Source organism: Gopherus evgoodei, unplaced genomic scaffold, assembly GCF_007399415.2.
Source record: "Gopherus evgoodei ecotype Sinaloan lineage unplaced genomic scaffold, rGopEvg1_v1.p scaffold_250_arrow_ctg1, whole genome shotgun sequence".
Lineage (NCBI taxonomy): Eukaryota > Metazoa > Chordata > Testudines > Testudinidae > Gopherus > Gopherus evgoodei.
Window position 1 is genome coordinate 22,771 of NW_022059913.1, and position 17,866 is coordinate 40,636.

At 69.1% G+C, this 17,866-nt stretch overlaps 1 protein-coding gene across 1 annotated transcript in view; it reads right to left on the reverse strand.

Annotated features, from left to right (window-relative positions):
- The window catches only part of FLNA (filamin A), a gene marked incomplete at its 5' end in the record, with an annotated part of 34,360 nt that extends 17,303 nt beyond the window's left edge, over nucleotides 1-17,057 (reverse strand). The window contains 21 exons of the mRNA XM_030543031.1: nucleotides 7-180; nucleotides 566-1,163; nucleotides 2,294-2,556; nucleotides 3,660-3,777; nucleotides 4,310-4,479; nucleotides 4,653-4,743; nucleotides 5,669-5,829; nucleotides 6,123-6,246; nucleotides 8,214-8,357; nucleotides 9,748-9,861; nucleotides 10,825-11,018; nucleotides 11,452-11,588; nucleotides 11,822-11,945; nucleotides 12,506-12,643; nucleotides 13,363-13,563; nucleotides 13,825-13,987; nucleotides 14,444-14,521; nucleotides 15,269-15,387; nucleotides 15,659-15,806; nucleotides 16,122-16,219; nucleotides 16,745-17,057. Coding sequence (XP_030398891.1) covers nucleotides 7-180; nucleotides 566-1,163; nucleotides 2,294-2,556; nucleotides 3,660-3,777; nucleotides 4,310-4,479; nucleotides 4,653-4,743; nucleotides 5,669-5,829; nucleotides 6,123-6,246; nucleotides 8,214-8,357; nucleotides 9,748-9,861; nucleotides 10,825-11,018; nucleotides 11,452-11,588; nucleotides 11,822-11,945; nucleotides 12,506-12,643; nucleotides 13,363-13,563; nucleotides 13,825-13,987; nucleotides 14,444-14,521; nucleotides 15,269-15,387; nucleotides 15,659-15,806; nucleotides 16,122-16,219; nucleotides 16,745-17,057 — 3,670 coding nt within the window. The remainder of the gene's footprint in view (nucleotides 1-6; nucleotides 181-565; nucleotides 1,164-2,293; nucleotides 2,557-3,659; nucleotides 3,778-4,309; nucleotides 4,480-4,652; nucleotides 4,744-5,668; nucleotides 5,830-6,122; nucleotides 6,247-8,213; nucleotides 8,358-9,747; nucleotides 9,862-10,824; nucleotides 11,019-11,451; nucleotides 11,589-11,821; nucleotides 11,946-12,505; nucleotides 12,644-13,362; nucleotides 13,564-13,824; nucleotides 13,988-14,443; nucleotides 14,522-15,268; nucleotides 15,388-15,658; nucleotides 15,807-16,121; nucleotides 16,220-16,744) is intronic.
- Nucleotides 17,058-17,866: the final 809 nt, after the last annotated feature.

Consider the following 17,866-nt stretch of genomic DNA (forward strand, 5'->3'; position numbering starts at 1 on the left):
GCTCACCCTCCTCGTAGGGGGTGTACTCCACACGGTAGGTGCCATCGCCAAGGTTCTGCACAAGGGCCTCGGTCAGGTTCCCTGAGGGGTTCGACACCCGGGTCTTCACGTGGGGCCCCCCGGCCGCGCCCAGCGCCCGGGCATCCACACAGAACTCAGTTGTGGCCTCCCGGAACACGCCTGAACCGGGGGAGGCGGGTCAGGCCGCGGGCCAGCCTGCCCCCCAGGAGTTAACCCTGCCCCCCAAGCCACCGGGCCCCCCCTTCCTCAGCCCCGGCGGGTCTTTGCCCCCCGGCCATCATGCCCATCCCCATGCATCTGTCCCCCCAGCCCCCTACCAGCTCCCTGAGCCCATCAGACTGTCACCCCCCCCAGCCCAGCCCCATGCCCCTTGGCTACCCCCACAGCACCCCCTGCGTTCAGCTGACCATCCACGCCAGGCCCATCCCCCTGCACCCCCCATCCCCATCCCCTGCTCCCCGCTGTCACCGTCCACGCTGAGCCTGTCTCCATGCACACCCCATCCCCCAGTGGCCCCTATCCCCAGCCCCTGCTCCCCGCTGACCGTCACCATCCACGCCGGGCCCGTAGACCTTGACCCCGGAGGTGTCGAGGGCCGGCTCCACCTGCAGTGTGCTGGGGAAGTGGGGCACGGGCTGCCCGCCGTACTTTATAGTGATGGTGTAGGTCCCGGAGCAGAGTGGGGTGTAGGCGATGGTGTAGGTCCCGTCACCGTTGTCCTGCACCCGCACCTCGGCCTGCGCCCCCCCCTCCGAGATGATTTCGATGGTGAGCTCGGCGCTGCCGGCCCGTGAACAGTCCACGTGGAACTGGCCTGTCTGGCCGGCCGTGGCCCGCTCCAGCCCCGGCCCCGAGCAAGTCACCTTGGAGGGGTCGAAGCGGGGCTGGATGGCCGCCCGGAAGGGGGAGCCGGGCACGTGGGCGCCCGCAAACAGGATGTTGATGTTGTATTCGCCCGGCTCCGTCGGCAGGTAGGAGACGGAGCAGGTGCCATCTCCATTGTCCAGGCACTCAATTTTGGCCTCGCAGGGACCCTCCACCGTCAGCCCCAGGCCCCCCGTGCCAGCCCCCTTCGTGTCAATGGTGAAGGGGGCGGGCGAGCCAGCCTGGCCGCCCTTCAGCCCTGGCCCATAAGCCTTCACCTGTGGGGAAAGAGCAGGGTGAGGGCCCTGAGCTCGCCAATACCCACCCACCCCCTTCACCAAGGCCCTGCCCCTCGCCAGGTACCCATCTGCCTGAGCCCCGCCCACCTCGCCAAGGCCCCGCCCCGCCCCTCCCCGGGTACCCGTCCACCCAAGCACCGGCCCCCGCCCGCCTCGCCAAGGCCCCGCCCCTCCCCGGGTACCCATCCCCCAAGCACCGGCCCCCGCCCGCCTCGCCAAGGCCCCACCCCTCCCCGGGGTACCTGCCCGCTCTAGCACCAGCCCCCGCCTGCCTCGTCAAGGCCCCACCCCTCCCCGGGTACCTGTCCACCCAAGCACCGGCCCCCGCCCACCTCGCCAAGGCCCCGCCCCTCCCCAGGTACCCGCCCGCCCTAGCACCAGCCCCCACCCGCCTCACCAAGACCCCGCCCCTCCCCGGGTACCCGCCCGCCCTAGCACCAGCCCCCGCCCACCTCGTCAAGGCCCCACCCCTCCCCGGGTACTCGTCCACCGGAGCACCGCCCCCCGCCCGCCTCGCCAATACCCACCCACCCCCTTCATCAAGGCCCTGCCCCTTGCCAGGTACCCATCTGCCTGAGCCCCGCCCACCTCAACAAGGCCCCGCCCCTCCCTGGGTACCCGTCCACCCAAGCACCGGCATCCGCCTGCCTCGCCAAGGCCCCGCCCCTCCCCGGGTACTCGTCCACCGGAGCACCGCCCCCCGCCCGCCTCGCCAAGGCCCCGCCCCTCCCCAGGTACCCGCCCGCCCTAGCACCAGCCCCCGCCCGCCTCGCCAAGGCCCCGCCCCTACTCAGGTACCCGTCCACCCAAGCACAGGCTCCCGCCCGCCTCGCCAAGGCCCCACCCCTCCCTGGGTACCCATCTGCCCGAACACCGCCCCCCCACCCGCCTCGCCAAGGCCCCGCCTGCCTTGCTAAGGTCACACCCCACGCCCATCTCACCAGGTAACCGTCTGCCCTAGGATGGACCCCCAACCACTTCCCCCCAGCCTCTCTCTTTGGGCAGGGGAAGGACTCTAGCCCCCCAGCAAATGGGCCTGGGGGGTCCCACCTCCCAGGTCCCCCCTGGCAGGGCTGCCCATGGGGGGGGGAATAGCAGGGAACACCCACCTTGGAAGGGTTGGTGGGGGGCATTGCCTCTATGGGGAAGGGGCTGCCGGGCACGGGGGCTCCGTCATAGGTCACCTGCACCTCGTAGGGCCCCTCCTCACGGGGGATGAATTTCACCACGTTGTTGTCAGGGCTCAGGCCTGGCTCTACCTTGCAGGGCACTGGCTTGCCCGCCGGCCCCGTGATCTGAGCGGCCACCTTGCCCTGCCCGCCGGCCCCCTTGGACTTGACTGTGAACTCCTGGTCCTTGCCCGCCTCAACCTCTGCACAGAGGGGGAGAGCCATGAGCCCGGACCCAGGCACGTCCACCAGCCTCCTCCCCACGGCCGGGCCCCATCTGCCCCACCACAGACCCCCACCCTGCCTGCTGTCAGATGTTGCCCCTCCATATAGGAGCCCCGTTTTCCCAGCCCCCCTGTGACTAAGTGGGGGGTTTCTTGTTTTTTCTGTGTTTTCCAGTGGGTCGCATGCAGAGGGGGTGGGACTCAGCATCCCTGGGTGTTACTGGTTTAACGAGGGGAGGGGAGGGGAGAGGGAGTTTGTTGCGGGACAGGACCCGAGAGGGAACTTGGGACCCCGGCCGATGGCCTGGAGGATGGAGACCCCAGTGACTGGTGACCTGGATGCCCAGTTCAGGAGTCGCAGCCGGTTCTGGCCACTGGGGGACAATGGGCTGTGGGGAGAGGACCCCGGTGACCTGCCCAGCCGGCTCTGGCCAGAGCGGGGCTGAGAGGAGAGGAGACCCAGGCCTTCTGGTTTTACGAGCTTGTTTACCTGGAGAGAAGACAATGGACAGAGGGGACTTGGGGCCGGGGATATCAGATGCCCAGCTGGGAAGCAGGGGGGCTCTGGGCTGGAGGGGGAGCAGGAAGAGCCTCCTTGGCTGCAGGGGGACGGGGATGTGCTGGGCTGAGGGAGGCCAGGCCTGAGGCCCCGAGAGGTTCCTGTGCTGTGTTCAACTCTCAATAAACCCTCCTGTTTTATGCTGGCTGAGAGTCACTCCGGGCTAGAGAACAGGGGGCATCAACCCCTTTGGGGGTGAGGAGGCCCGAGGGGTCCAGAGCGAGGGGACTCCCTGAGGGGGCCCACAGCAGAGACAGACGTGCTAAGATTCAGAGAGGTGCGGCTCCAGGAGATGGAGGGGCCTGATCCTGAGAGAGAGTGGCCCCCTGAGAAGGGCTGTCGCACTGGAAGGGGCACCGCCCACAGAGCCAGGAGTGGGCACGCTCTGTGAGTCCGTGACACCACCCACCAGCATCGCGCTCGCCCCCAGGCATGGGGCAGGCTCGACCCCCAGCTCCTCAAGTGCTGGGTGTGTCCCCTTAGCTGGGTCAGGAGGCCCTGCCCTCCCCACCCAGGTACGCACTGTCAGCCAGGCCGGTGATCCTGATCTTGCTGAGGTCCAGGCTGGGGGCCACGCCCACGCTGAAGGGACTTTTGAGGATGTGGTCTCCGCCGTAGGTCACGGCCACACCCAGGGTACCCTGTGTGACGAAGCGGGAAGATTTGTATCGTTTTGTGTGCATGCCTCAGTTTCTCCATGTTACTCAAGTCTCTCGGTGGTGGGACAAAGGTGTGTGACTGTCGCAGCAGCCCCTAGCGCGCAGGTGTGACTGCGACAGGCACAGACCACGGCTGGCCACTGATGGCCGGGGCATCCCTTCCGTGCTACGTTGGCTGCAAGCCCCTGCAGGCTAGAGACGAGGGGGCACAGCGGGTCCCTCACCCCCAAAGGGAGCAGAGATCAGAGCGAGGGGACTCCCTGAGGGGGCCAATGGCAGAGCCAGGCTGCTAGAGGCTTAGACAGGTGCAGCACGAGGTGCCGGCGGGGCCAAGAGTTTAACCCCCCGAGAGAGTGCACCCCCGAGAAGGGCCTGTCACACTGAAGGGGGCTCCTCCCAGGGGCCATACAGAGCCCAGCCCAGGGCCCAGGCCTAGGAGGACTTGCGGGAGGGGCCCCTCAGAGAGCCACGCCCTGCCGGCTCGGGGGGCTGGAGCCGGGGCTCCCCTTCATACCTGCTGCACAGGGGTGTATTTCACTGTGTGGGTCCCGTCGTGGTTGTCGATCACCTCCGAGTCCCGCACCACCTCGCCCTTGGCTGGGCCGGTGAACTGCACGTCCAGCGGCGCCCGGCCCCCTGCCTTGGCATTCACCGTGAAGTGGGTGGGTTTGCCCAGCTCCACGCCTGCCAGGGAGAGCCCATGGGGGTCAGGGGGTGTCCTTGCCCTTCTTCCCCCCCATCCCCCCCCGCTGTCTGCACCCCCCCTTTCCCCTCCATCCCCCCAGGCTGCCTCATCCCCCACACCAAGTCAGAATTTTCTCCCTTGCCCAGACCAGACCCCTCCCCTCAAAACTCACCGGTCCGGTTCAGTCCAGGCCCTTCGGCCTTGACCTTGCTGGCATCGTGAGATGGGTCCACCTTGATGCGGATGGGGCTGGTGGGGGTCGCCTAAGGAGGTAGCAGGGAGTCAGAGAACCGTGAACCCCCTCCCACCACTCTGAGCAGGACAGCTCCCCTCTGCAATGAGCCCCACCACCCCCTCTAAGGCCCCCCAAGCCCAGGAGGTGGGGAGCCCCCAGCACTCCCAGGGCAGAGTGTGACGAAGTGGGGTTTTATTCATCTTGTTATGTTGCATGTGAGTCTCTGTCCTACACTAATAAGGTGTGTGCCTCAGTTTCCCCATGTACTGCACCAAAGCTTCGGTGGTGGGAATTTGGTGCAGGTGAGGCTGCCCAGATGTCTGCAGGTATGTAACTGGAGGCCCCGGAGGGGGGTGTGACTAAATGACACCTTTTGCCAGGAAGCAGGACAAAGAGGAGGAGAAGCAACAGATGTGTTGGAGGTCGGTTGCTGGAAGCTAGGCAGTCTACCTGGGGGACTGGAAGAGGGGGGCCCCCATGTGTCTGGCCCTGGACTCCCAAGATGGGCTTGGCTGAAAGTCACCAATTTCTGTTGTACGCTGTGTTCCTGCCAACGACTACACCGCTCTGTTCTACGGGCTGGCTGAGTGCCATGTCTGGGGGGGGCAGGGCCCTCTGGCAGCCCAGGACCCCGCCCGGGGAATTGCTGGGGAAAGCGCGTGGTGGGGCAGGAGATGCTGAATGCTCCGAGGTCAGAGCGAGAGAGGAGGCTCCCCCAGAGTCCTGGCTGGTTTCGACTTGGGAAGTTCCAGAGCATCGCCCGGGGACTCTGACACAGAGCCTGCCCCATAGGGGCGAGCAATGAAAAACAGCAGGATGGTGCCCCGGCACCCCCACCCGATTATCTCCCCCCTCACACTGCGCCCCCCAAGGCCATTCCCCCGAAATATGGGCAGGATGCGATGAGCGGAAAGCACCAGCATTTTGGTGCCCCCCCTTCCCCCCCGGCAGACCTGGTCGGCGAAGAGCACCATGATGGTGTAGGTGCCGGGTCCGCGGGGCGTGTAGCGCACGGTGAACGTGTCATTGTCGTTGCGGATGATGTCGAAGTCGATGTCGGCCTCAGCCGGGCCCACCACGCCTGGGGCGCACTTAATCCCAATGCTCACATCACCTGGGCGGCGAGGGACCCAGCAGAGCCATCAGTTCCCCACAGAGCCCCCCTACCCTGCCGACCCTCAAATCGCCAACCCACCCCCCACAAGTCCCCCTGTGTGGGGGGAGCAGGGAGACCCGTTAGACCCCCCCCCGCGGCTCCCGCCCTGCAGCCTGTCCCCAACCCCCACCCATCAGCCCCTTAGCTCACCCCCACAAAAACCCTCCTGGCTCTCACCCTGCAGCCTGGCCCCAGGAACCCAGCTCCCCTCCAGCGGCCCCCAGCCCCCCCAAGCCCTGCTCGGCTCTCACCCTGCCCAGCCTCGGCACAGTCCACGGTGAAGTAGGTGGGCTCATGGGCCTTGAGCCCCGTCTTGGCCACGCCGGGGCCGTACACCTTCACCTTATGGGGGTGGCTGCCGGCCCCCACATTCACCTGGGGGGGAAGGGACAGGTCAGATGGCCCCAGGTGAAGAGCTCAGGGGGGTACCCAGCACCCCGACAGGAAATGGGTCCCAGAAGGCCCCAGCTACAGGGTTCGGGGCGGGAGGGTGCTTGGCATTATAATGCCTATTGCTGCTGTAATATACAGAACCCTCCCCACCCACCCCACCATTGCATTGCCCCCCCCCCACTCCCAGAGCCGGGGAGAGAACCCAGGCGTCCTGGCTCCCAGCCCCCACTCCCCTCCCAGAGCCGGGGGGAGAACCCAGGCGTCCTGGCTCCCAGCCCCCACTCCCCTCCCAGAGCCGGGGGGAGAACCCAGGCGTCCTGGCTCCCAGCCCCCACTCCCCTCCCAGAGCCGGGGAGAGAACCCAGGCGTCCTGGCTCCCAGCCCCCACTCCCCTCCCAGAGCCGGGGAGAGAACCCAGGCGTCCTGGCTCCCAGCCCCCACTCCCCTCCCAGAGCCGGGGAGAGAACCCAGGCGTCCTGGCTCCCAGCCCCCACTCCCCTCCCAGAGCCGGGGAGAGAACCCAGGCGTCCTGGCTCCCAGCCCCCACTCCCCTCCCAGAGCCGGGGAGAGAACCCAGGCGTCCTGGCTCCCAGCCCCCACTCCCCTCCCAGAGCCGGGGAGAGAACCCAGGCGTCCTGGCTCCCAGCCCCCACTCCCCTCCCAGAGCCGGGGAGAGAACCCAGGCGTCCTGGCTCCCAGCCCCCACTCCCCTCCCAGAGCCGGGGAGAGAACCCAGGCGTCCTGGCTCCCAGCCCCCACTCCCCTCCCAGAGCCGGGGAGAGAACCCAGGCGTCCTGGCTCCCAGCCCCCACTCCCCTCCCAGAGCCGGGGAGAGAACCCAGGCGTCCTGGCTCCCAGCCCCCCCAACTCTAACCCACCAGCCCCTACTCCGCTCCCAGAGCAAGGGAGAACCCAGGCGTCTGGGCAATCCCAGGGTCTCAGTGCGGTGGGAGGCAGACAATGGGGGCGTTATTTCAGTGAGTCACTCCCACCCCCAGGGCCCAGCCTCCGGTGCATTATGGCCCAGAGGCTCCCTGCCTGCCAAGGCCTGGGATCACTAGGCCCAGCCTGTTCCCATAGATAATCCCCCCAGGGCAGTATGGGACACGTGCTTCTGGGACCCCCTGTACCCCCCCAGCCCACTGCATTATGGGTCAAAATCCCTGGAAAGTGAAGGCCTGGTCTGGAGTCACTAGGCCCAAGCTGTTGCTACAGGCAACCCCCACCCCTGCCCCAGTGCATCCTGGGACAGAGGATCACTACACAGCCAAGGCCTGGGATTGCTACACCCAGGTAGGTCCCCTCCCCCACCCAGCCCCAGGGCATTGTGGGACACGCCCCCGCCACCGAGCCCCAGGGCATTGTGGGACATGCGCCCGCCACCGAGCCCCAGGGCATTGTGGGACACGCCCCCGCCACCCAGCCCCAGGGCATTGTGGGACACGCCCCCTGCCGCCCAGCCCCAGGGCATTGTGGGACACGCGCCCGCCACCCAGCCCCAGGGCATTGTGGGACACGCGCCCGCCACCCAGCCCCTTGGGCATTGTGGGACACGCGCCTGCCGCTCCCAGGGCATTGTGGGACACGCGCCTGCCACCGAGCCCCAGGGCATTGTGGGACACGCGCCCGCCACCGAGCCCCTTGGGCATTGTGGGACACGCGCCTGCCGCTCCCAGGGCATTGTGGGACACGCCCCCCGCCACCGAGCCCCAGGGCATTGTGGGACACGCGCCTGCCGCTCCCAGGGCATTGTGGGAAATGCCCCTGCCCAGCCCCAGGGCATTGTGGGACACACACCCACTGCCGCCCAGCCCCAGGGCATTGTGGGACACGCGCCTGCCACCGAGCCCCAGGGCATTGTGGGACACGCGCCTGCCGCTCCCAGGGCATTGTGGGACATGTGTCCGCTGCCCAGCCCCCAGCAGAGGGCCCCCCCACAGGGCACTCACGCGGTAGGGGCTGTTGGGGATGTTGACGCCCCCCCAGGACACCATGGCCGTGTGTTTCACCGGCTTCTTGGGTACATAGGAGCAGCTGTAGGTGCCGTTGCTGTTGTCCTTCACCGCCACGTCCACTGGGCTGCCCTCCGCATCCTGGGGGCAGAGCGGGTCAGCCGCCAGCCGGCCCCCAGCCCTCCCTCCTCCTCCTCCCCGGGGGGGCAGAGCGGGTCAGCCACCCGCTGGCCCCCAGCCCTCCCTCCTCCTCCTCCCCGGGGGGGCAGAGCGGGTCAGCCACCCGCTGGCCCCCAGCCCTCCCTCCTCCTCCTCCCCGGGGGGGCAGAGCGGGTCAGCCACCAGCCGGCCCCCAGCCCTCCCTCCTCCTCCTCCCCGGGGGGGGCAGAGCGGCTCAGCCACCCGCCGGCCCCCAGCCCTCCCTCCTCCTCCTCCCCGGGGGGGGGGCAGAGCGGGTCAGCCACCCGCTGGCCCCCAGCCCTCCCTCCTCCTCCCTGGGGGGGGCAGAGCGGGTCAGCCACCAGCCGGCCCCCAGCCCTCCCTCCTCCTTCTCCCCGGGGGGGGCAGAGCGGGTCAGCCACCAGCTGGCCCCCAGCCCTCCCTCCTCCTCCCTGGGGGGGCAGAGCGGGTCAGCCACCCGCTGGCCCCCAGCCCTCCCTCCTCCTCCTCCCCGGGGGGGCAGAGCGGGTCAGCCACCAGCTGGCCCCCAGCCCTCCCTCCTCCTCCCTGGGGGGGCAGAGCGGGTCAGCCACCAGCCAGCCCCCAGCCCTCCCTCCTCCTCACCGGGGGGGGGGGCAGAGCGGGTCAGCCACCCGCTGGCCCCCAGCCCTCCCTCCTCCTCCTCCCCGGGGGGGCAGAGCGGGTCAGCCACCCGCTGGCCCCCAGCCCTCCCTCCTCCTCACCGGGGGGGGGCAGAGCGGGTCAGCCGCCAGCCAGCCCCCAGCCCTCCCTCCTCCTCCCGGGAGGGGGCAGAGCGGGTCAGCCGCCAGCCAGCCCCCAGCCCTCCCTCCTCCTCCTCCCTGGGGGGGGTAGAGCGGGTCAGCTACCCGCCAGCCCTCCCTCCTCCTCCTCCCCGGGGGGGGCAGAGCGGGTCAGCCACCCACCGGCCCCCAGCCCTCCCTCCTCCTCCTCCCGGGGGGAGGCAGAGCGGGTCAGCCACCCGCTGGCCCCCAGCCCTCCCTCCTCCTCCTCCCGGGGGGAGGCAGAGCGGGTCAGCCACCCACCGGCCCCCAGCCCTCCCTCCTCCTCCCTGGGGGGGCATAGCGGGTCAGCCGCCAGCCGGCCCCCCAGCCCTCCCTCCTCCTCTCCGGTGGGGGGCAGAGCGGGTCAGCTGCCAGCCGGCCCCCAGCTCCCCACCCTCGGGTGCCCTCCGCATCTTGGGGGGGAGAGTGGGGTCAAGCCCCCAGTTCCCCACTTGGCACCTCCACCAGAATGCACCTAGCCCCCCCTTTCTGCACACAGACATGCTGACCTGCCCTGTCCCATGCCCCCCAGCCTGGGCCACCCCCATCTGGCACCCCCCTCTCCTCACCTGCACCTGGACCTTGAGAGAGGCCTTCCCGCTGTTCTTGGCATCCACTGTGAACTCAGCTGGTTTGTTGATGGCGACACCCGTCTTCTCCAGCCCAGGCCCGTGGGCTTTCACCTGCGAGGGAGGGGATGCAGGTGAGAGGGGACCCTGCCCTCATGTCAGCCCCACTCCCAGCCCTGGACCTCGCTCCCCTTCCTGAGCTGGGGAGAGAACCCAGGAGTCCTAGCTCCCAGCCCCACCCCCCATCCAATCCACCAGCCCCCAGTCCCCTCCCTGAGCCAGAGAGAGAACCCAGGAGTCCTAGCTCCTAGCCCCACCCTCCATCCAATCCACCAGCCCCCCGCTCTCCTTCCTGAGCTGGAGAGAGAACCCAGGAGTCCTAGCTTCCAACCCCACCCCCCATCCAATCCACCAGCCCCCAGTCCCCTCCCTGAGCCAGAGAGAGAACCCAGGAGTCCTAGCTCCTAGCCCCACCCTCCATCCAATCCACCAGCCCCCCGCTCTCCTTCCTGAGCTGGAGAGAGAACCCAGGAGTCCTAGCTCCCAGCCCCACCCCCCATCCAATCCACCAGCCCCCAGTCCCCTCCCTGAGCCAGAGAGAGAACCCAGGAGTCCTAGCTCCTAGCCCCACCCTCCATCCAATCCACCAGACCCCCGCTCTCCTTCCTGAGCTGGAGAGAGAACCCAGGAGTCCTAGCTTCCAACCCCACCCCCCATCCAATCCACCAGCCCCCAGTCCCCTTCCTGACCCAGAGAGAGAACCCAGGAGTCCTAGCTTCCAACCCCACCCCCCATCCAATCCACCAGCCCCCAGTCCCCTTCCTGAGCCAGAGAGAGAACCCAGGAGTCCTAGCTCCCAGCCTCACCCTCCATCCAATCCACCAGCCCCCCACTCTCCTTCCTGAGCTGGGGAGAGAACCCAGGAGTCCGGGCTCCTAGCCCCACCCCCCATCCAATCCACCAGCCCCCAGTCCCCTCCCTGAGCCAGACAGAGAACCCAGGAGTCCGGGCTCCCAGCCCCACCCCCTGCTCCCCTCCCTGAGCCGGGCGCCCACCCCCAGCCCTGGCAGGCGGTACCTTCTCGGGGTGCAAGTCACGGGGGGCGGGGCGGATCTCCGCCATGAAAGGGCTGTGGCGAATGTCGGCCCCGTTGCACAGGACGTGCACGGCGTAGTCGCCTGGCTCCTGGGGCCAGTAGCGCACGTCGCAGGAACCGTCACCCCGGTCGTCACACTCGATCCTGGCCTGGGACGGGCCCTCCACTGAGAACCCTGGGGGGCGGGGCGTGGAGGGTTGAGACCAGGGCTCTCGACCCCTCCACCGCCTCCCACACCCAGGCCTCCAGCTCCGCACCCCCAGGAGGAGACCAGCCCCCCCCCCAGCCCCTAGCTCCATGGAGGTGGGGTCCCAGCCCTTGCCCTACCCAGGACCCCACCATCTCACGCCCCACCCCAAGGTGGGGACCCCAGCAGCATCCAAAGCCCTAACACCCTGACTGAGATCCGGGGGCCCTGCCAGGAGCAAGCAGCCCCCCCGACCCAGACTGGAGCCCCCTTGCAGCCTCCCCAGCATTTCCCAGACCCCCCTCAGCCTTACTTCCTGGGTGGGACCAAGATTGGGGAATCCAGCTCCTCCCAACTGACTCAGCCCCCAGCTCCCTCCACTCCCTAGCTCCACGCACCCCCCACCCGGCTCCCCCCTCACCCAGTGTGCCCACGTCGTCCCCGATGGCCTCCACCACGAAGTCAGCCGACTTGCCGCACACGCCGCCCTCCAGCCCTGGCCCCCAGGCCCGGACCTTCTGGCTGCCACACTCGGGGCCGACCTTCACCTCAAACGGGCTGGGGGGGTGCGGCAGGAGAAGAGCAGGTCACAACGGGGTCCCCATGGCACCACATCCCCCATGTGTCCCTCCTCCCAGGGCATCTCCCACACCCCCACACACCCCGCATTGGGGCATCGCCCAGGTCCCCACCCAGCACCAGGACATCTCGTTCCCAGCCATCTCAGCATGCACCAGGCCCCATAGGTACCCAGCCCACTGTGCCCCCCCAGCAGCCCACGGGGCGCTCACCTGCGTGGCACCTGCTGCCCCCCCCAGGTGATGGTGACCGTGTAGTTCCCGGGCAGGGTGGGGAAATACTCGAAGGCAAAAACCCCATCGCCCAGATCCTTCTGCTTCACGCTCTCCAGCCCCTCTGTGGGGAGACGGGATCAGTATGGGGCAGCCCTCCACAGCCCCCCCACCCTCCATGGGGCAGCCCCTCCTGCCACGGGCCCCCCAGATCCTTCTGCTTCACGCTCTCCGGCCCCTCTGTGGGGAAACGGATCAGTGTGGGGCAGCTCCCCAGAGCCCCCCCATGGGGCAGCTCCTCCTGCCACAGGCCCCCCCCAGATCCTTCTGCTTCACGCTCTCCGACCCCTCTGTGGGGAGACGGGGTCAGTGTGGGGAAGCCCCCCAGAGCCCCCCCCCATGGGGCAGCCTCTCCTGCCACAGGCCCCCCAGATCCTTCTGCTTCACGCTCTCCGGCCCCTCTGTGGGGAGACGGGGTCAGTGTGGGGCAGCCTCCCCAGCCCCCTGCATGGGGCAGCCCCTCCTGCCACAGGCCCCCCAGATCCTTCTGCTTCACGCTCTCCGGCCCCTCTGTGGGGAGACGGGGTCAATGTGGGGCAGCCTCCCAAAGCCCCCCCATGGGGCAGCCCCGCCATTGCTGGCTGCACGCCCCAGCCACTCCCCTGGCAGGGGGGGTCCACTCACTTGGGCCCTTGACCGTGACCTTGAGCTCCCCACTGCCGGCGCCTTTCGTGTAGACCTTGAAATCCGCCGGCTCCTTCACCCGGAGCCCCTTGGGCTGCAGCCCTCGCCCTGTGGCCCGGCAGGCGCTGGGGCTACAGGCTGCAGGGGAGGGGAGACAGACCGTGAGAGGGACCCAGGCGTCCAGGTGCCTCCCACCCCCACCAGGCATTGGGGTTTCAGTCTCAAGGGAGAGAGAAACCGGGGCTCCCGCTTCCCAGTGACGCACAGCAGGGGGGAGAAAGAGCGAGAAGGACCCAGGTGTCCGAATGCACCCCACCCCCACCAGGCATTGGAGTTATTTGCTAGGCAGTGAGAAAGGGGACCCAGGCATCCGGGGCCACACCCCCGCCACCCAAATGCAGGCTCTCTGGGCCACAGCCCGGCTCCCAGGGGAAGGGGGCACCCGCCCGCAGCCCTCCTCCCGCCCCCAAGATCACACAGTACCATTAGCCCCGGGCCGGCCTGGCGCCAGGGTGAGGGGCACCAGCCAAGGTTCCGGGACGGCAGCTCATCGAGAGACAGACAGACAGAGAGAGAGCTAGGACAGCTGGGAGCACAGCAGAGAGAGGAGAGAGAGGGGGGTTACCGGGGGGGCAGACAGAGCAGGGACCCCCCATGCCCCTTGAGGGAGACCCCCATGCCAGGGGCAGAGAGAGAGAGAGAGAGAGAGAGCGTGAGAACCCCCCATATCCTTGGGGAACCCCCGAGATGCCCTGGGGGCCCCATGCTGGGGGGCAGAGAGACAGACAGCAGAGACCCCCGCAGACATGGGGCTTTGTGGGAGATTCGCGCTGGCCAGCCCGTCCCCCCGTGCTCACCCTGCCCCACAGCGACGGTGTAGGGGCTGCGGGGGATGGGTGTGCCCCCGAAGGTCACGTGGACGGTGTAGGTGCCCTCGGAGCCTGGGCGGTAGGTGCACCGGAAAGTGCTGTCGCCCTTGTCCTCCAGCTGCTGCTCCACCGTCCCCTTCCGCCCGCTGGGGTCCAGCACCGTCACCTCCACCTCACCGGCTCCTGCGCCTGGGGGGGGGGAAGAGGGGTCAGCCCCAGCCCGGCCCGGCCCCCTCACCTCCACCTCACCCGCACCCTTTCACCCGCTGGGGTCCAGCACCGTCACCTCCACCTCGCTGGCTCCTGCGCCTGGGAGGGGGGGAGAGGGGTCAGCCCCGGCCCGGCCCCCCATGGTATCCCCAAGCCCCCTCACCTCCACCTCACCCGCCCCCGCACCTGGGAGGAGAGGGGTCAGCCCCGGCCCGGCCCCCCTTGGGACCCCACACTCACCGGCCGTGAAGACCTCGAAGGAGGTGACCTTGTTGGCAATGTTGCCCGTGGGCTCCAGGCCGGGCCCCTGGGCCGTCACCCGCCCAGCATCGCCCAACGATTTCCCCACCGTCACCTCGAACGGGCTCTTCGCAATGTGCTGCCCTGCGAACAGCACCGTCACCTGGGGACAGCAGGGTTACAGCGGGAGCCAGACGCCAGGGGGCTGGCAGTTAGAGTGGGGGGGCTGGGAGCCAGGACTCCTGGGTTCTCTCCCTGGCTCTGGGAGGGGAGTGGGGGCTGGTGGGTTAGAGCAGGGGTGGCTGGGAGCCAGGACTCCTGGGTTCTCTCCCTGGCTCTGGGAGGGGAGTGGGGGCTGGTGGGTTAGAGCAGGGGGGCTGGGAGCCAGGACTGCTGGGTTCTCTCTCCGGCTCTGGGAGGGGAGTGGGGGCTGGTGGTTAGAGCAGAGGGGGCTGGGAGCCAGGACTCTTGGGTTCTCTCCTGGCTCTGGGAGGGGAGTGGGGGCTGGTGGTTAGAGCAGGGGGGCTGGGAGCCAGGACTCCTGGGTTCTCTCCCCAGGACTGGGAGGGCTCTGAGACCTGGTGACTAGATTGGAGAGGGGGGAACAAGGGAGTCTCACCTTGTGGACCCCCGTCACTTTGGGAATGTATGAGACAGAGAAAGTTCGGTTCTTGTCGTTGTTCGCGATGACCTTGGCCTATGGGGAGAAACTGCATTAGACTGAGAGCCCCCCTGCCAGCGCCCCTCACTCCCGACCCGCAGTCCCTGCCAGCCCTGCCCCCCCCAGCCCTTCCAGTGCCCCTCACTCCCGACCCGCAGCCCCTGCCAGCCCTGCCCCCCCCCCAGCCCTGCTGGTGCCCCTCACTCCCGACCCGCAGCTCCTGCCAGCCCAGCCCTGCCCCCCCCAGCCCTGCTGGTGCCCCTCACTCCCGACCCGCAGCCCCTGCCAGCCCTGCCCCCCCCCCCCCAGCCCTGCCCCCCCGGACCCGCAGCCCCTGCCAGCCCTGCCCTGGGCTCCCCCCAAGCTCTGCTGGTGCCCCTCACTCCTGACCCACAGCCCCTGCTAGCCCAGCCCTGCCCCCCCCAACCCTGCTGGTGCCCCTCACTCCCAACCCGCAGCCCCTGCCAGCCCTGCCCCCCCAGCCCTTCCAGTGCCCCTCACTCCCAACCCGCAGCCCCTGCCAGCCCTGCCCCCCCCCAGCCCTGCTGGTGCCCCTCACTCCCGACCCGCAGCCCCTGCCAGCTCTGCCCCCCCCCCCAGCCCTGCTGGTGCCCCTCACTCCCGACCCGCAGCCCCTGCCAGCCCAGCCCTGCCCCCCCCCAGCCCTGCTGGTGCCCCTCACTCCCGACCCGCAGCCCCTGCCAGCCCTGCCCCCCCGCCAGCCCTGCCGGTGCCCCTCACTCCCGACCCGCAGCCCCTGCCAGCCCAGCCCTGGGCTCCCACCTCTTCTCTGTGCCCAGCTGGGTCCTCCACGTAGACCAGGACGTCGCCCTGGCCAGCGCTGATGGTCTCCACGGTGAACTCGGCCTTTCTCTTCACCATGTTCCCCGTGGCCTCAATACCTGGGGGCGGAGTCAGCCTGGGATGGGGCGGAGTCAGCCCCCCACCCCGGCACACACAGAGGGCAATGGTGATGCAGTCATGGGGTTAGGAGGGGCAGGGGACTGGAGAGCCCCAATGAGGGAGGGGCCTGGCCCCCCAAGTCAGTCTCTGCCCCGGGAGCAGAAGGAGCAGGGAGGGTCAACCCAGAAGTGGCCCCCCAGAGGGGGCAGAGGGAGAGGCTGGCCTATGGGGGGGCTACCCCCCCAGTCTGGGCTGGCCTCCAGGACTCACCGGGGCCGTAAGCTCGCGCCTTCTTGGGGTTCAGCTTGGGGCGCAGGGGGGCACCCGGCTTGAGCTTGGCCTTGGGGAACTGGGACAGGTAGGTCATGACCGAGTGCTCGTCCACATTGGGGTCCACGATCTCCTCCGGGGTGATGACCTGCCATGGGGACGGGGGTCAGACCTGCCACCGTGCCCCCCAGCCTGCCCTACATCCCCTGGACACTGCTCCCCCAGCATCCTCCCGGCCTGCCCGGCATCCCCTGGACACTGCTCCCCCAGCATCCTCCCGGCCTGCCCGGCATCCCCTGGACACTGCTCCCCCAGCCCCCCAGCATACCCCTACCCCCCTGGCCTGCCTCACATACCCTGGACACCGCTCCCCCACCTCCAGCTCCCCCAGCAGCCCCCCAGACACCTGCAACCCTAGCTCCAGGAACGCCCCCAGTCCCTCAGGACAGCACCGGCCCCACACCTGGGGGATGCCGAGCCAGTCGTCAGCCTGCTGCATGGCCTCACGGGCGTTGTTGATGGGTTTGCTGGCATCCCAGGAGTCCCAGTCGGGGCAGAGACCTGGGGGAGCAGGGGGGTTAGTGGCACATGGAGTTCCCCCCATCCCCCATTGGGGGCCCTGCTGGCTGCCTCCCCTGGGGGGGCCAGGGCTGCACTGTGGCCATGGCAGGAGCACAACTGGGGGGCTGATCTTCCCTCGATCTCACTTCCCTGCCCCCATGAGCCCCCCGATGGCCTGATGCCATCCGCCACAATACCTTGGAGCCAGAAACAATGCCACCGTGGGGCACTGCACCCCCTGCCCCCCTCCCCTGTGGCCCCACATCCCCTGCCCCCAGTACCCCGCGCCCCCTGCCCCCCTCCCCTGTGGCCCCACATCCCCTGCCCCCAGCCCCCGCCCCTGGTGCCCTGCGCCCCCAGGCGTCTCCCCCAGTACCCCGCGCCCCCTCCCTGGGGCACTGCGCCCCCTGCCCACTCCCCCAGTACCCCACATCTCCTGCCCCCAGCCCCCTTCCCCGAGGCCCCACGTCTCCTGCCCTGCGCCCCCTCCCCCCCACCCCCGGGTCCCAGGCCCCGCCCCCTCACCCGGGGCACAGCTGTCCACCAGGGCCCCCAGGGCCCGCCCGCTCTGCCAGTCCTTGCTGAAGTTGGTGATGGGCAGCTCGGGCAGCTTGTTCTGGATCCAGCCCAGCAGCCGCTGCTTCGGCGTCTGCTTCTTGGTCTCCTCGTCGTCCTCCTCGTCCCACATGGGCATGGAGATGGAGTAGTGCAGGATGAGCGTCCAGATCAGCCCCAGGATCAGCTTCAGGTTCCCATCCACAATGGCCTTGCTGTCTGCGGGGAGACAGGGGGTCAGCACGGGGGGCCGGGCGCCAGCATCCCACTCCCCCTCATCCCCCTGCACCAAGCATCCCTCTCAGCCCCCCACCCCCGTACCCAGGAAAACACATTAATGGTTTCTTCGGAGGGCTGTGGGTCAGGAGTGGGGGGCACCCATGGAGCTAGGGGGAGCCCAGGGCTCGGCTGGCAGGGGCTGCGGGCCGGGAGTGAGGGGCATTGGCAGGCCTGTGGGGGGGCAGGGCTCAGCTAGCAGGGGCTGCGGGTCAGGAGTGAGGGGCATCGGCAGAGCTGGGGGGTAGGGGCAGAGCTGGGGCTGCGGGTCGGGAGTGAGGGGCACCCATGGGGCTAGGGGAGGCAGGGCTCGCCTAGCAGGGGCTGCAGGTCAGGAGTGAGGGGCACCCATGGGGCTAGGGGAGGCAGGGCTCGCCTAGCAGGGGCTGCAGGTCAGGAGTGAGGGGCACCCATGGGGCTAGGGGAGGCAGGGCTCGCCTAGCAGGGGCTGCAGGTCAGGAGTGAGGGGCACCCATGGGGCTAGGGGGAGCCCAGGGCTGGGCTGGCTGGCGCTGCGGGTCGGGAGCGAGGGGCATTGGCAGGCCTGTGGGGGGGCAGGGCTCAGCTAGCAGGGGCTGCGGGTCAGGAGTGAGGGGCATCGGCAGAGCTGGGGGGTAGGGGCAGGGCTGGGGCTGCGGGTCGGGAGTGAGGGGCACCAGCAGGGCTGGGGAGGAGCAGGACCAGGCTGGCAGGGGCTGCGGGTCAGGAGTGAGGGGCATTGGCAGGGCTGTGGGGGGGCAGGGCTCAGCTAGCAGGGGCTGTGGGTCAGGAGTGAGGGGCACCGGCAGAGCTGGGGGGTAGGGACAGGGCTGGGGC